Below are 15,945 nucleotides of genomic sequence, written 5' to 3'. Positions count from 1 at the left end.
AAGCTGCAAAATGAACGCAATGAGCAGCGCTATTCAAACTACTGCTTAGTATTGTTTATTGTTTATTGTTTATTTATTAAAGTACAACCACATCATACATATTATAACTTACGCTAAAACATTTACAAGGTAATAAATACTGATACATATGACAATTATGGAGTACATAACATTGATAAAGTGTTACAGTGAGATCGAAGTTAACCTAAAACTATACAATTAAATCTAAGAATTATACTAATTATTAATTATAACTATAAAACTACAAACAACACGGAACTTTTTTTTTTTTTTTTTTTTTTAGTATCAACAAATGCGCGGTGGAGAGGGTTCCGTAGCTTTATAAGTTTATACACGGTCAACAGTGCTACTTGAGCCATGTTTGCTTTGAGCTTGAGCGTGTTTTTATTTTATTTTGAACGCATCTTGCGTATTTATTCTTTAATCCAACCATTATTTAAAAAATCGAGGTTTAGTTTTCTTAACAATTCTCTTCGATTGGTTATTTTACACAAGATGCATTGTCGTTTTAATGACGTAAAACAATTGCTAGCTACCATCGTAAACACTGTTAACTGACCATTTGCATACCTTACTGCAACGAGATTAAGTTTACCAATGGCCATTTAAGGTTGTTGCTAGTTGGCAAACAAGGTGGCAAATGCTAGTTATTGATATTGTTGCATTAAAAACTTGTAGACTGGACTGGGTATGAGAAAAAATTAATAATCACCCCCATTAAAATATAGCGAAATTGATTCTCCATAATCGATCAATCGATTTTGAACAGACTGTTTTTAGGTTTCAAGTGGGTCTACTCATACCCATCCCACACTATACTCGTACTCATACCTAAACAATACTGCCCATACCAAACTATACTTGTACTCATACCCGTGATACCCGCTACTAATATACCCGCACCTTCGCACCTATACCATATTCATATTCATACCATACTCGTAACCACACCATACTTATACTATACACATCTTCGTACTCACTTCGTACATCTTTGCGTATACCTTTACCTACTACATATTTGTCGGAACTGATAACGGAAAAAATAACTGTGTAGTCTGCCGTGCCCCCAGATTTATCATATAACTTAAATATTATATCGCGTTTATAATATTAGTAGGAAGTAGGATTGAATATTGCCCGTGTTACATACCTATAATTTTTCTCATCAAACTAGTGAGGATCTATGTGGTTTTTACTATTTGTGTACAGAACCCTAATAGGCTTTAAGATTGAGAAAACAATTACTATTATACTGATGTTATTCAAAACTTGTTGTTCTAAAACTTTTATTATCTAACATGTAGCTTAGTAACGCGAATAATGTGAATAGTATTCAGAAATTTAGCACATAATAGCTGTGGCAGCAGCTTATATTCAGCACAGTCGGACGCCATTACGGTTGCTCATATTCTAACCTCTAAAATTAAATAGGAATTTAAAATGAACTGAAAAACCCATTTATATTCATTTATAAAACTTGTTTTATCGTAGCATAACTTGTTAAAGTACATTTTCTATCACTAAAACATCTAAACACCGCATAAAAATTACAAATTTAAAAGTGGAGTACTACATTTTTTATATTTACTTTCTAAACAGTGCATTATTTACGCGGCGCTTTAAAATTTTAAATAAAATGTTATATATACATTTTACAGTAAAGTCGCATGCGCAATGAAATTGATGTTATGTAAACATCAAATCAATATATGGGTAATGTCCTCCTTATTTTGTATTCACTTCAGACACTACACTTTGACACGAGTTCAGAAATTAAAATGGAAGACAAATCATACACAAATAGCTGAATATATTTTCTGTAACAATGCACTTTTGAACCAAAAGCTGCATAACGTGTGACTAACTGAGTCATTCTATACAAAGCTGGATAACTTTGGTTTAAAAGCGGTATAGAAGCTTTTGACAGCCTCTATACAAGTGTTATTCAGCGATTCAATGTGTGGGCTCACACTTATACAGCTATTACATTACTGTTATTCAGTAATAAGCGGCGTGGGCTAGCCCACTTTGCACCCAAACCTTCTGTATAAAGTCTGTATAAGCGCTTATACAGACGTTATACAGCTACCTTATTCAGCATACAGTACGGAATGCTCTATTATTCAAACAATATTCAGCTACTCTTGTGTTACTTGGGTTGTCACACTTTTTCATGGGAAAAAGATAGGTCTTTAATACTGTCTTACTTGGCATGAACCCCCTCCCCCGTGTTGCTGTGACGTAATATGTGGATGAACCCTAAGCGTGTTTGCTTGTCCTCAGTACAAGTCAACTAATAGAAGTGAAGTGATAGTAATGTTAACCTTTCGTATATGAATGATTGGTCTAAAATCGTAGGTTCACACCTCGATCGTGCCATAGAGTAGAAAAAACCGTTCTCGAAAAAATAAATGACGGAAAAATTCGGTCAGGATCAAAACACAGACTAAAGGCTAAACAACCACAATGCATACAATATAAATATATGATGCCGTAACTATGGTATATACTGCAGTGTAGCGGTATAAATGTCGGCGGCCGATCGTAAGATCAGGCATATCGTGAAATTCCTAGGCATATCGTGAAACGTGAAAATCTTTGACTCGTTCCCAGAGTCGACGGATTGCCTATTTCTGGGCAGTTTGCCCTTCGGGCATCTGAAGCAACCTAACGGACCTATCCTACCTATGTATTGGTTTAATGTGACTATCGTCAAAACATTACACAGGAACATTACGATCTGCCTGATCTTACGATCGGACTACGACATAAACATTAAGTACAATTTATTATTAGACCTAGTATATGTGGTCGGTAATTGCTACGGTTTATTTAAAAAAAACTACAAGAATGAATGAATGATTAATGAAACATTTATTCCTCAATGTAAGAGCATTGAAAAAACTGCTCACAATTTTGATACCAGTAAAAACTACTTTGGGGGCAACTTGGGCCCATAATAGTGATGACTCTCTTTATAAGCGCGACCACACCGCTGCCCAGAATACGCTGACGATGCGGAATCGCAGTGACGTGCCGTAAACTTGATTTTACTAGGAGGGCATGCGATATAATCGTGACATATACGACGCGTCCCTGCGATTCCGCACCGTCGGCGTGTTTTAAGAAGTGGTGTGGAGAGCATGCGATAAAAACGGTACGCTTACGGTGCCTCACTGCGATTCCGTACCGTCACCGTTTTTAAGCCTTTTCCAGGCATAGTACGATTTACCGACCACATACGCGCCAATAGAATTTCAACCTTAGTAATTCGTTTTAAAGTTTAAATTAGATTGGACTTTCCGAAAATATGATTTGTCTTCAAATTAATCATCAAAGCTTTGGATTTTTTTTAAACCTTGTAGATTGGTGGGGCCTGGAAAAGGGTTAAGCAGCGGAGCGGTGTGGTCCACCTTAAACTGAAAATCGTAATTAGATTCCAAAAAAAGTAAGACAATGTTGCCACTTTTTAGTAGCGTGTCTTGTATTTATGTAAAAATAAGTAAATAAAAGTACTTTTTTAAATCGTAGGAGTAAAATTCTCAATAAATAAATTATCTTAGCGTGTTTATTTATAAAAAGGAATTTACTATTTTACAAACAAATTATTGCAGTGGCAACATTGTCTTACTTTTTTTGGAATCTAATTACGATTTTCAGTTTAATTTTCAGGAAAAAAGACAATTTTTGTTTTTCTCTTTGTGTATGAGCCAGTGCGCATTTTTACAAATGCTTTTTGTAGAGTACAGATGTGACTATTTTTTTTTCCGATGTAAAGTGAGAAATATTCGCTCCAAAGTTAAGGCTTATAACGAAAATATTGGTGATATTTTTTAAGTAATAGCTTTAAACGTCATTATAAAAGTGAGTTGTCGTATTAGGTATATTTATAGACAAAGTATTGTGAATTATTTGTGATGTACCTACGTAGTTATTATTAGTATGTACAAGTTTTATATTTAATTAACAGGGCGACTCATCAAACCTCACGTGAATAACTTATAGTGCGACATAAAATAGTAGAAATTAAATCATATAGAAAAAAAATGTCCATACTAAATTGTTGCTATGTAGCATTTTATGCCAAAAATGTGACGAGTTACGTAGGAAGTGGCGCCCTCAATAATTATCTACAATTTCTTGTCGGACTACATATATGTAAATATATTTTAAATATGATTTAGATAATGATAATGACAAATTTTTGATCGCCCTGTAACGTGACAAATGAAAATTGTTATTTTGTAGGTTTTAGTTTGGTCTACCACCTTTTGATCGCCACCAAAATTGCCTACTATTTAAAATTTACCTTTCTTCAATTCCAATAAAGTTTACTATATATTGCGATACATTTATAGGCACGGTCAAGGAATTTATTTTCAGTACCATTTAGTACCTCGTCACAGTGACAATAGTATGAGGTTCCTAGCTACTTTCACATTGATTGTCACTGTGACATGGTACGAGATGGTACTGAAATTAAATTCCGAGTGTACTATAATTATGTTGTGGCGGTCTACATTTTATTTAATAAATATAAATCAGTATTTTGTGATAAATTGATGCCAGATTATGCATAATTGTAATAGAAACGATAATGTTCTCACGGACAAATATTATACATTTGATTTGTTACCAACATAGTGCTTCGTCACTGTGACAACTTGCCTAGTCACGGAATGCCTGTATTTATCGGTTTATGTTGTTTTAAATATAACGGTGTTGATAATTTATAATTTACTTAAACTTTTCTCAAGCATTTGTGAGGTTTTTATTTTTCAACCTAAGTTCGGTCAAATCACCTAACCAATTATTGGTGCGGCCTGCCAATGTGAAAGTCCTGGAAAAACAGTGGTAATTATAGATGTAGTCCATACCTAGTTATTTTCCATTGTATTTTCACGGAAACGTACGAACGTGTCTTGCTATTTCAGCCAGTCTCGGTACAAAAAGTAGGTCTAAGGTTGACTGAAGTAGCATAACAAATACGAACGTTTCCGAGAAAATACGAAGGAAAATAATTAAGCACTACATCTGTAATGGTATTTTGGGTACTAATAAACCCTTGTAGTGATAGCGGTACACCCTGAAATTCGGGAATCAGCCCTTACCAGGGCTTGTATATATGTGTATATGGGCATTTATTTGTGTGATAATGATGATGAACACACAAATAAATTCCCTTACCAGGATTTGAACCTGGGACCTCCTGCTTCATAGGCAGGGTCACTATCGACTAGGCTAGGAGGCCGTTTCATTGATAGATTGATAGATCACAATTTGTAATAATAAAAAATAAAAAAAATAATACTAAAACTGATTATTTTCGAAATAAATTTCTTGGGTTTAGATATGAGGATATTGGGTATTACTTGAGGTATATTTTACAAAAAATAATTCAACGGTTTCGTATCTGGAGGAGCCCAAACTTGGTATGTTTTGAAAATTATTTTTATTTTAATTGAATGCAAGTGACGGAAATATAATAATGAGATATATTTTTAGAACCGGCTCAAAATGCCCTTCATTTAATACCACACACGATAGGTTCCTGAACATTTTTTTTTATTTTTCTATACAAAAAAAAGATGACGTCATAACTCCTTTCCGTTTGTTTTTTTTTTGGTGCTACGGGTCAAATTGATTCAAATAGCCTAAAGATTAATCGTGCCGATTTTCATACCTTTAACACCATTTGCAGCTGATTTTGGTCAACCGCTACTACTATTGGGAGTTCCACGGGTCTCAATTTGCCAACCAAAAACGACCTTGAGGTATTCTAGAATCTAATTTTAATTGGTAAGTACTTGGTGTGCCAATAAAACTAAATAATAATTTTACAAGTTATATTTACATGAACAAAGATAATTAATTGAAATATAAAAGTATGATTATTTTACAATAACAGGAGAAAGCAGACTAAAACATTTTATTTTATAATTTAGATAAATAAACAAAGTTATCTGGATGGATATATGATTATTAAAAACCAGCTATTTTTATAATTTCGTCTATAGGAAATTTATTACAAGATTATTACTAAAGATTGCTGAGATCGTTTCTCACTATATAAATACATTTTATACATCTTTACATGTTTGTGGGATAATTTTCAAATACAAAAATAATTAAATCAGAAAACAATCAAATAATATTTTAACCTAATGGACAAATATGTGCCTTTCTATATGAAAAGCGGTATTAGGAAAGTTGCCACTTGTGCTATTTTATTTTAACCCTTTTCCATGCAGAACTATATATCCATCTCTTACATTTAAACGGTATTTCAACTTAAGTATTACTTACTAATTAAAGTCCAAATGAGATTAGACTTCGTCTCTTGAAATGCTTAACTATTTTAAATATCGCTGGCCCAATATTACAGGGTTCTATGTTACATTTTCAAGATAGTTGAAATTCGACTCAATGTCACTATGGCAATGTTCAAATTTCAGTTCGATAAAAGTGAAACATAGAACCCTGTAATATTGGGCCAGCGATATGTCTTCTTTTTAGAGTCAGACCAAGCTAACTCGGCAGCGATTTTGACAGCACATACTGTGCAAGTGTTATTTTAAACGTCAAAGTTCTATGAAATTACGACGTTTAAAATAACGCTTGGACAGTCTGTTCTACCAAAATCACTGCCAAGTTATCTTGGTTTGATTCTATATTGGTGCTGCCTAGAAAGGGGTTAATATATAATGATGCACCAACAAATATGCCGATTACCCCGACACATATATTTACAACAAATTATATTTTCCCACCCTAAAAGCAAACACTAAAAACAATCAAAATACTATTCATCACACACATAATATAAGAGCCCGAGAGCTTAACTACTAACGTGCCACGTTTCCAATACTGCTAAACTTTCCACATGGAAAGATCTCAGACACTCCCAAGATGGAAACTTTAATTCCTGTGAAATTTATCAGACGCGGAAACTTGTTGCAACTAGCACATTTGTAATAAAGCGTGACAACGCTTAATCGACAGTACTCGTACTGCCTATCCTCCTAAGGCCCAGCCATAGAAATGAAAAATCCAGAATTTGTCACTGAAATTTGAACCTACAGTGCAGGGAATAGAGTTGATTTTGGTTTTGTTTGAAATTTGAACGAAACCAAACAAATGCGACTCTATTCCAATTGTATATGATTTAAATTTCACCGAACTATTGGTAGGACCTTGGGCCTTAGGAGGCTATCGTAAGTGTTAATCAGTTTATAAATCTGACAATTGTAATTCAATATAATATTATCGACATAAAATATCTCTTAAGCTATAATAAACTGTTTCATAGCACTAACAGCATCACACTGAACTGACAATTTGGTAGACCTTATCTCGTAGAAATAAGGTTTAAAGTTAATTAACTGTAATAAAAGTCATATACTAAGAAAAAGTGCATGACCAAGGCCTTCGGTGCCCCAGGCTGGAATCGAACCAGCGTCCTCTGCTATCGCGGCAGGTGCCTGTGCCATTCGGCCACCGGGCCACAGCGGCATAGGTCGAATATTTCCAAGTATATGCACTTCTTACTGAAGGCTTATGGCGCCCCCATAATCCTACATCCCATCTCATTTCTAATAGTACAGTAACTGAATCCTGTTTTTGTTTTGGAAATTGATGAATTTCTTCCAAAGAGTCGTTAGGATAGAATAATTAATCCCTACCTTTAAGTCACTTAGTACTTCGGTATATCCTTTTTTTTTTCTTTTTTAAGAGGGGAAATGCTCCACGCATACCACCCGGCGCGGGGACGGGCCGGGACGGTTATGTGGGACTCCCTGTTGTGGGCTAATGAGACCCCAGGTTCACCCACCAAAACCCCTCCGTTGCCGCCTCGCCGCCACATGGCGAGGTCCCAGGAACGCCGAAGCACTCCTACTCCTCTCTATACATTCATTCTCGTCTTGACTAAGAATAAAGATTTTATATGTATCCTAAATATTATTAATATGTGCACGTTTTAAAATATGGTATTTAGGGCCACCCCACACTAGCTTCTCCCGAGCGTTGTCGGCGTCTAGTTAACTCTACGGCTCCTGTTCGACGCGACGTCGGCGCAACTGCGCAGCGACGCCATTTTCCAGAGCGCTGACTAAACGGCGACACTCAAAAGACGCTAGTTTGGGGTGGCCCTAAAATAACACAGATTGTTTACATTTATTATTTGTACTCCATTTTGGATTTCACGGGCCTATAAATCCCGGTCTTTTGATAGGCTTGCGTGGGGATATAGATCCAACACGTAGATGCCCCTTGGAGAGCTTTAATGTGATGTAGAACGCCTGCTGGAACCCGTTCACACACAGGTGCAACAATAGACACCCATGAACCGGTCGCAGCAGGCATTGGGACTATTGTTTACATTTATCTCTCTTCTAAACTCACGGGTATATACATCCCGGTCATTTGATAGGCGTGCGTGGGGATACAGATCCAACACGTAGAGGCCCTTTGGAGAAGTTTGCTGTTATGTAATACACCTGCTAGAACCCATTCACGGGTACAAATAGATACCCGTAAATCGGTCCCAACAGGCGTAGGGGCTATTGTAAATATAGTGGAGAAAACTGCTGGTTATGGTGATGAATTTTGGCTGGTCAAAAGATTGGGCTATTGCTGAGAGGTCCGGACACCTGCCATAACAATGTTAGTACACGTTATCGAGGCAGGTGCTGAATCGCCGCTTACTAGATGGGCCCCTGAAACTGCCGTCGTAAAGACGACCAGGGGCAACACCGGTGTGAGCGGCTCAGGGGTGTCGAGAGGTGTGCGCCGCTTTCTACCCAGTGGCTGTTACCAGCCACTGTGCCAACTCGCGTCTTATGCATCTTTCACTTCCACCCCTGGAGCATATAGCTCTAGCGACTCCTCTCTGGACGGCCAATGAAGGCAAGCCAGAGCTGAGAGTCCTGCGGGTCCCCTTGGGGTCCACTCCGACCGACGAAGACACGCCGGAGACATATATTATTATTATTATGTATTCTATAAGCAGGCAGGCAGTTGTGACAACTGATATTGCCTGTATCCAGTAATCATTGACAGTTATCAGATATCAGAATCATTTGACAGATGTTTATGTCAATTAGTCTTTACAAAACCAGAAAACTAGTTTTATTGACAGTTTTCATCTTATTTTGAAACGTGCACAACTTTAGTCTTCAAGGAAATCACGCATTTACTTACATCAGTCGTTGTGAGACCCAAATCACAATGATTAGAGATTATTATTACGAGTATATAAATACTTACATAGGTACAGTGAAATTATGCCCATGTAACACTTTAACTCTCGCGTTTTGTACACATATTTAATTACACAAACGGGTCTACCGCGATATAATTTCATTGTTTTTACCTTAAATTCCGACGTTTCAGCTGAGTTGCACCAGCTGTGGTCACGGAAAGACTGACGTCCCAACAAATCCGTCAGTCAGAGTCTTTCCGTGACCACAGCTGGTGCAACTCGGCTGAAACGTCGGAATTAAAGGTAAAAACAATGAAATTATATCGCGGTAGACCCGTTTGTGTAATTAAATATCATGCCCATGATAAAGGGTGGTATTCTATCTGTCCAATGTCATTACGTCTCACTCTCTCATTAAGCAAACTGTGAGACGCAATACACATTGGACAAAGAAATCGGACAGATGGAATACTACCCTTAGAAACTAACATCTATGCTCATCACACAAATAAATTCCCTTGCTGGTATTCGAACCCAGGACCATCGGCTTCATAGGCAGGCTAGACCCTCTATTTTAATCGACCCTCTGATACATTACGGTAGGCTTTGCATCCGAATTGAGAGAGTGAGACATTGTTGTTTCGCCACAATTTAAAGGCGTTTGTCGACGATCTGAAACCGAAAATTGTTGTAACTATATACAACAATTTTCTGTTGCAGATCGTCTGGAAACTTCTTTAAATTCTGGCGAGAAGTGAACGAGAATTCATCGAAACTACTTAGAACTAATATAAGTATAAATAGAGCATAAATAAAATGCTGCTTCCAATTCTTTCTTAGGGTGGTTTTTCCACCTGTCCAATGTGTAGTTTGTCTCACATTTTACTTAATGAGAGAGTGAGACACAATGACATTGGACCAAGATATTGAATAGATGGAATACCACCCTTATCTTCGCGCAATCCTTTGTTAGTCCTGTAATATGGTGGTAGTTTTGGTAATATAGTTGTCCCAACATGCCGTTAGATGTCGCATGTAACCAACGCAAAATACGTAACGATGTGTTGTCGCAGAATGTAGAAATGTTTGAAGTTAACAAGTGCAGTTAACGAATTGATAAATTTCCTTCAATTTTTGGAAACGGTGTAGAACACCGTGAACATTTGTTTCAATAATCTATTGATAATTACACGTTGGCTAAAAAATAACTGCATTCCCGTCGCCTGGGAGGTTTTGGGATTATACTGAGCAACTTTTTCTATGGAACCAACCCCGAAATCGCGATAGGAAAAAATTACCCTCCCGTGGAAAATGGATCAGCCAAATATTTTTTGGCTTTCGGGTTGGTCCCATAGTAAAAGTTGCTCAGTATAATCCCAAAACCTCCCTGGCAGCGGGAATGTAGTTATTTTTTAGCCACCCTGTATACAGATTCCAGTTCTTCAGTAAATTTCTTGCAATTTTTCGACGACACTTTTCTACTCTATAGAGATTTTAGCGCATTTATGCGCTCGAGGTCGAGGGCTTTTTTAAGATTTTAAACCTTATCTAAAAGATATAGAGTTCAAAAGGTGGTAAATACGAGTATATTCCCCTTGCTTAATTATGGGTTAATATTCCTCTTAACCAACCGTCCTTACGCGTTTTCTGTCAGGGTCACAGACAAGACATCCTCCACACCTATGTATTTTTGGCAGCATCAGTTTCATGAAATAATTGCTCTAAGCTTCGCCTAGAGGATTCCTAGTCTATGCTCAGGGTGTTACAGTTCAGCCATGTTTCAAAGTCTTGTTGATGAAGATGGACCGTATTTCCATGGGGCACAGCGTGAGGGCACCGTCGGGCACGGGGTTCCGTACGTGGGTGAACGTTAGGGAACTCTCGTAGATTAGCTCCGGTGCGGCGTCTACCATGTCTGATAGTTGGATCTGGAAAATTAATCATACGAGAAGGAGGCATTAGTTAATTATTTTATAAGAAAGCAAAGTGACATATTTAATGGAAATATATGGATGGTGTAAAAAGTAACAGTGGACCGACGCCTTTGATGTTTGCGTTTGCTTTGACATCGCACAAGAACACACTACCTGCCCAAGACTTACACTTGACTTACTATAAGACACGCTAGCCCTGTAGTACCGAGCTACTAATAATAGCGACGCATGCAACTCGGGTCTTGGTTAATGTGATACACGCATAAATATTTTAATTTACTCGTTCAATCCATTCTTGCCAGCTCTTGTGAATCGACATGTACAATAACAAATAAAACTTACGATGCCTTCGCTGGTCGGGTACCACTTAGCGATCTCCGGGTTCCCGTAGCACTTGTCCAGGTATACCCTCTGGAAGGTCATCCCCATGCCGTGGACTGTGTTGCCGTCTTTCTTCTGAAAATAGTCAATCTAAAGTTGTAATGTTCTTATTATGATTGTGACCAGGGATGTTGCGTATGCAGATTTTTTGACATCCGCGGATGCGGATATTTAAAGCCTCACATCCGCGGATGCGGATGTCAAGATTTGGTACTTAAAAACGTCAAATATTACATTTTTAGTTATTTTTATTTAAAAAAACGAAACATTTAGTATTTGAGCAAGAAATAGGTGCGGTTTATTTAATAAAGTAACTTGGCCGACTTTGCGGGATCTAGACGATTTCATTATATATAATGACGAAATTACCTAGCACTTACGCCGGCGGCGCCGCCGCTAATACGTTCCTGTTACCGACTTGGTCGACATCCGCATCCGCATCCGCATGAGCTCCGCATCGATTTTATGCGGATGCGGATGCAGATGCGGATGTTGAAAATAATGCGGATGTTCCGCGGATGCGGATGCGAATATTCGCAATATCCCTGATTGTGACATTATACAGGAAGGCAAAGTGGAATTATACAAATGAAATTAGACGTGTGTGTAAAACACTTTATTCGTAGTGCACTGTCTGTTTTCGGTATACCTTCATGGGCAAAGCCGCCTGAAGGCCTACCGCCAGCATAGAAAAATCGAAAAACTTTGTCTGCTTCTCTGTCGTTCGAATACGCAAGATACTTCAGTCAACCTCAGTACTTTTTGTACCGATACTGCTTGAAATAGCAAGACACTTTCGTGCGTTTCCGTGAAAATACGATAGAAAATAATTAAGCACATCATCTGTACTTCCTTTAGTGTCACACTGCTGGACAAAGGCCTCTTCTCGTTTTCTCCACTTGACCTTGTCGTTGGTATTTCCGCACCATCTCGGACAAAATGCGTCCAAGTCGAGAAAATACGAAGGAATATAATTATGCACTACATCTGTACTTGGATAGACAGTTAGCCGCGTTAGCTGGGGTGCTGTTAATATGATAAGTCGCTTTATTCTCGGCGTTTTTTTTTCCTTCTATAAGTATTACAGTCAGGCCACAGTCTACTGACCTTGGCGGAGACATGCGCACCGAACTCCGCTAGCACAACGTCGGCGGCGCTGGTCTTCGCTCGTCTGTAGGCGGGCAGGGCTGCTCCGGTCCGCGCGGAGTACTGCATGGCCACGAGCGGGTGCAGGGGAGTCTACTGACCTTGGCGGAGACATGCGCACTGAATTCCGCTAACACAATGTCGGCGGCGCTGGTCCTCGCTCGTCTGTAGGCGGGCAGGGCTGCTCCGGTCCGCGCGGAGTACTGCATGGCCACGAGCGGGTGCAGGGGAGTCTACTGACCTTGGCGGAGACATGCGCACTGAATTCCGCTAACACAATGTCGGCGGCGCTGGTCCTCGCTCGTCTGTAGGCGGGCAGGGCTGCTCCGGTCCGCGCGGAGTACTGCATGGCCACGAGCGGGTGCAGGGGAGTCTACTGACCTTGGCGGAGACATGCGCACTGAATTCCGCTAACACAATGTCGGCGGCGCTGGTCCTCGCTCGTCTGTAGGCGGGCAGGGCTGCTCCGGTCCGCGCGGAGTACTGCATGGCCACGAGCGGGTGCAGGGGAGTCTACTGACCTTGGCGGAGACATGCGCACTGAATTCCGCTAACACAATGTCGGCGGCGCTGGTCCTCGCTCGTCTGTAGGCGGGCAGGGCTGCTCCGGTCCGCGCGGAGTACTGCATGGCCACGAGCGGGTGCAGGGGAGTCTACTGACCTTGGCGGAGACATGCGCACTGAATTCCGCTAACACAATGTCGGCGGCGCTGGTCCTCGCTCGTCTGTAGGCGGGCAGGGCTGCTCCGGTCCGCGCGGAGTACTGCATGGCCACGAGCGGGTGTAGGGGAGTCTACTGACCTTGGCGGAGACATGCGCACTGAATTCCGCTAACACAATGTCGGCGGCGCTGGTCCTCGCTCGTCTGTAGGCGGGCAGGGCTGCTCCGGTCCGCGCGGAGTACTGCATGGCCACGAGCGGGTGCAGGAGAGTCTGCGCTGACACGTGGGCGCCGAGGGTCAGCTGACCGCTCGGGTGGTCCGGGGAATGCTTTTGCTGAAAACAAAATGGATGTAAACAAAAGAGTCCTAAACACCAGGTTGTTTCTTTTATTATCATCTATCGTGATTTCATGATATCGGGTAAAATACTTATTTTATTTATTTATTTTAATCTTTATTGCACAATACATGAAGGTACAAATGGCGGACTTAATGCCTTAAGGCATTCTCTACCAGTCAACCAATGGGTCAAACCAGAAAGATTAAGTAGGTGCAGTGTCTTTAAAGTAAATGAATTTGTAAACAAGACTCTATATGAATATAAACTATGTTGATAAACTTACACATATACTTAATACAAATAGACTTACATACATAATATACATAATTATATACCTTGTGTGAATCATTAAGTTGACGAAGAAGAAAGTTTGTCAAGGAAATGTTTGCGCAGCATGCGCTTGAATGTGAATTTGGTCTGCGCTTGTCTGATAGAGAGTGGGAGACCGTTCCAAAGCCTGATAGCCTGGACAGTGAAAGAATTGGACATGAAACCTGTTCGATGTTGGGGGACAATGAGCTTAAGGCTACGGGAAGAGCGGAGATCTGTGCCTGGACGTGGGGTAACAAATTTAAATTTCGAGCGGAGATACTCTGGGGCGGACGGATCAAACAAGATTGAGTAGAGAGTACACAGAATGCGAAGGGACCTACGATCTCGTATAGGGAGCCAATTAAGTTTTCTACGAAAAGCAGAGATATGGTCATACTTACGAAGTCCAAACACGAACCGAATGCAGCTATTAAGTAGCCGGTCAAATTTATTTAAAGAATCTTGAGTGAGATTAGTGTACGAGGGTCGCACTGAAATATTCGGGAATGGGACACTTAGAAATAACATAATAGAAACAGGCATATAATTTATAAAAATGTAACTCTTTATAAAACTTTTAAGGTATATTCCATTTGGTTGTCATTTGTATTTAAGAATTACTGGCAATTTGAAAATTGTATGTCGAACATTATTTGAATTTTTGGCCAAGTGATTTTTCGGATCATATTTTTAAACGGTTTTCAATATGCCCTCAGCGAACAAATAAAAGTTACAATGGGCTTCTGTTATTTTTTTATGAACTAGAGTTCATCGTACGCTCGTTTGCAGTTAAAATTAAATATGAAAGTCACTTTCATTTTATCCCATGGGTGATCTTAAAGAAGCATGTCATTCCAAAGCGACGTCAAAAATTAAAATCGCATTTGTGCTGTTAATTAAAAAGACTGCCAAAAAAGTTGCATATCGGCAGATTTCGACATTCCTAAATATTCATATGACAACAGTAAAAAAATCTTTTATATATATATATATATGTAAAAAAACTTCAATTCCGTTGGCTACTCCACGAATTTCATACAAAACCACTAAGGCCCCAAAATCGCCATACAAAAAGGACTTTGGGATTATGAGCCGTGTGCATTACAGAATGATTACTTTCAAAAGAAAATTTATATGCGTGGTCAGTTTGAGTTTAAGTATGTATTAAAATAAAGATTGACCGTCTAGATGCGACAGTTTTCTCTATTCCCGACATTTTCAGTGCAACCCTCGTAACAAACATCAGCATAATCAAGGACAGGCAGAACAAGAGCTTGGACAAGGAGAGTTTTTGTGCTGACCGGAAGAAAATGTTTATGGCGATAGAGTGCTCTTAACGTGTTAATTACTCTACGACTAACGTCGGACACCTGTGGTACCCATGTGAGCCCACTGTCAATTGTTAGCCCCAGGTTCTTCACTTGCGATGAAAGCGGAATAACTTCAGTTTCAAAGAGAACTGGCGCCAATTCCACAGTGTTTACCAAAGAGAGTAAGCGGGTGCTGCCAAGTAATATGGCCTGGCATTTAGCTGGGTTGACTGTGATACCAAAGCAATGTGACCAAGTGGAGATATGGTTAAGGTCTAAGTTTATTTCAGCGATTGCCTAGTCCAGATCCTTAGCACTCGCTTGGGTATAAAGCTGCAAGTCATCAGCATACAGATGGTAAGAGCATTTAATTTTAGAAGTAATAAGGTTAATAAAAATCGAGAAAAGAAGAGGTGAGAGAATTCCGCCCTGTGGAACTCCAGAAGTGAGAGTGCACCAGTCAGAAAACGTACGATCAGAACGAACCGCCTGACGACGGTCCTGAAGATACGAAGAGAACCAACCAGCCGCAGATGAAGATATATTCAGATGCCTAAGAGTGGCCAGTAACAGATCATGGTTAACAGCGTTAAAAGCATTGGAGAAATCGATAAGGACCAACACTGTCAACAAT

At 39.4% G+C, this 15,945-nt stretch overlaps 1 protein-coding gene and 2 long non-coding RNA genes across 4 annotated transcripts in view; 1 reads left to right on the top strand and 2 right to left on the bottom strand.

Moving 5' to 3' along the window:
• LOC134799383 (uncharacterized) overlaps nt 1-1,470 on the top strand; it is a 78,034-nt gene extending 76,564 nt beyond the window's left edge. For both annotated transcript variants that reach the window (XR_010145391.1, XR_010145392.1), the window contains exon 3: nt 1,456-1,470. This is a non-coding gene — a long non-coding RNA (uncharacterized LOC134799383). The remainder of the gene's footprint in view (nt 1-1,455) is intronic.
• Nucleotides 1,471-6,056: 4,586 nt separating this feature from the next.
• LOC134799390 (uncharacterized) lies at nt 6,057-9,431 on the bottom strand. The gene is made up of 2 exons (XR_010145400.1): nt 7,916-9,431; nt 6,057-7,735 (listed from the first exon to the last, which is right to left on the bottom strand). It is a non-coding gene; the product is annotated as an uncharacterized LOC134799390 (long non-coding RNA).
• A 132-nt stretch (nt 9,432-9,563) lies between these two features.
• The window catches only part of LOC134799363 (alpha-mannosidase 2), a 31,304-nt gene continuing 24,922 nt past the window's right edge, over nt 9,564-15,945 (bottom strand). The window contains exons 20-22 of the mRNA XM_063771773.1: nt 13,489-13,683; nt 11,503-11,616; nt 9,564-11,154 (exon numbers count right to left, since the gene is read on the bottom strand). Coding sequence (XP_063627843.1) covers nt 10,996-11,154; nt 11,503-11,616; nt 13,489-13,683 — 468 coding nt within the window. The 3' untranslated portion in view covers nt 9,564-10,995. The remainder of the gene's footprint in view (nt 11,155-11,502; nt 11,617-13,488; nt 13,684-15,945) is intronic.

Source organism: Cydia splendana, chromosome 18 (genome assembly GCF_910591565.1).
Source record: "Cydia splendana chromosome 18, ilCydSple1.2, whole genome shotgun sequence".
NCBI classification, from domain to species: domain Eukaryota; kingdom Metazoa; phylum Arthropoda; class Insecta; order Lepidoptera; family Tortricidae; genus Cydia; species Cydia splendana.
This window is presented reverse-complemented; position numbering and strand designations above follow the sequence as displayed.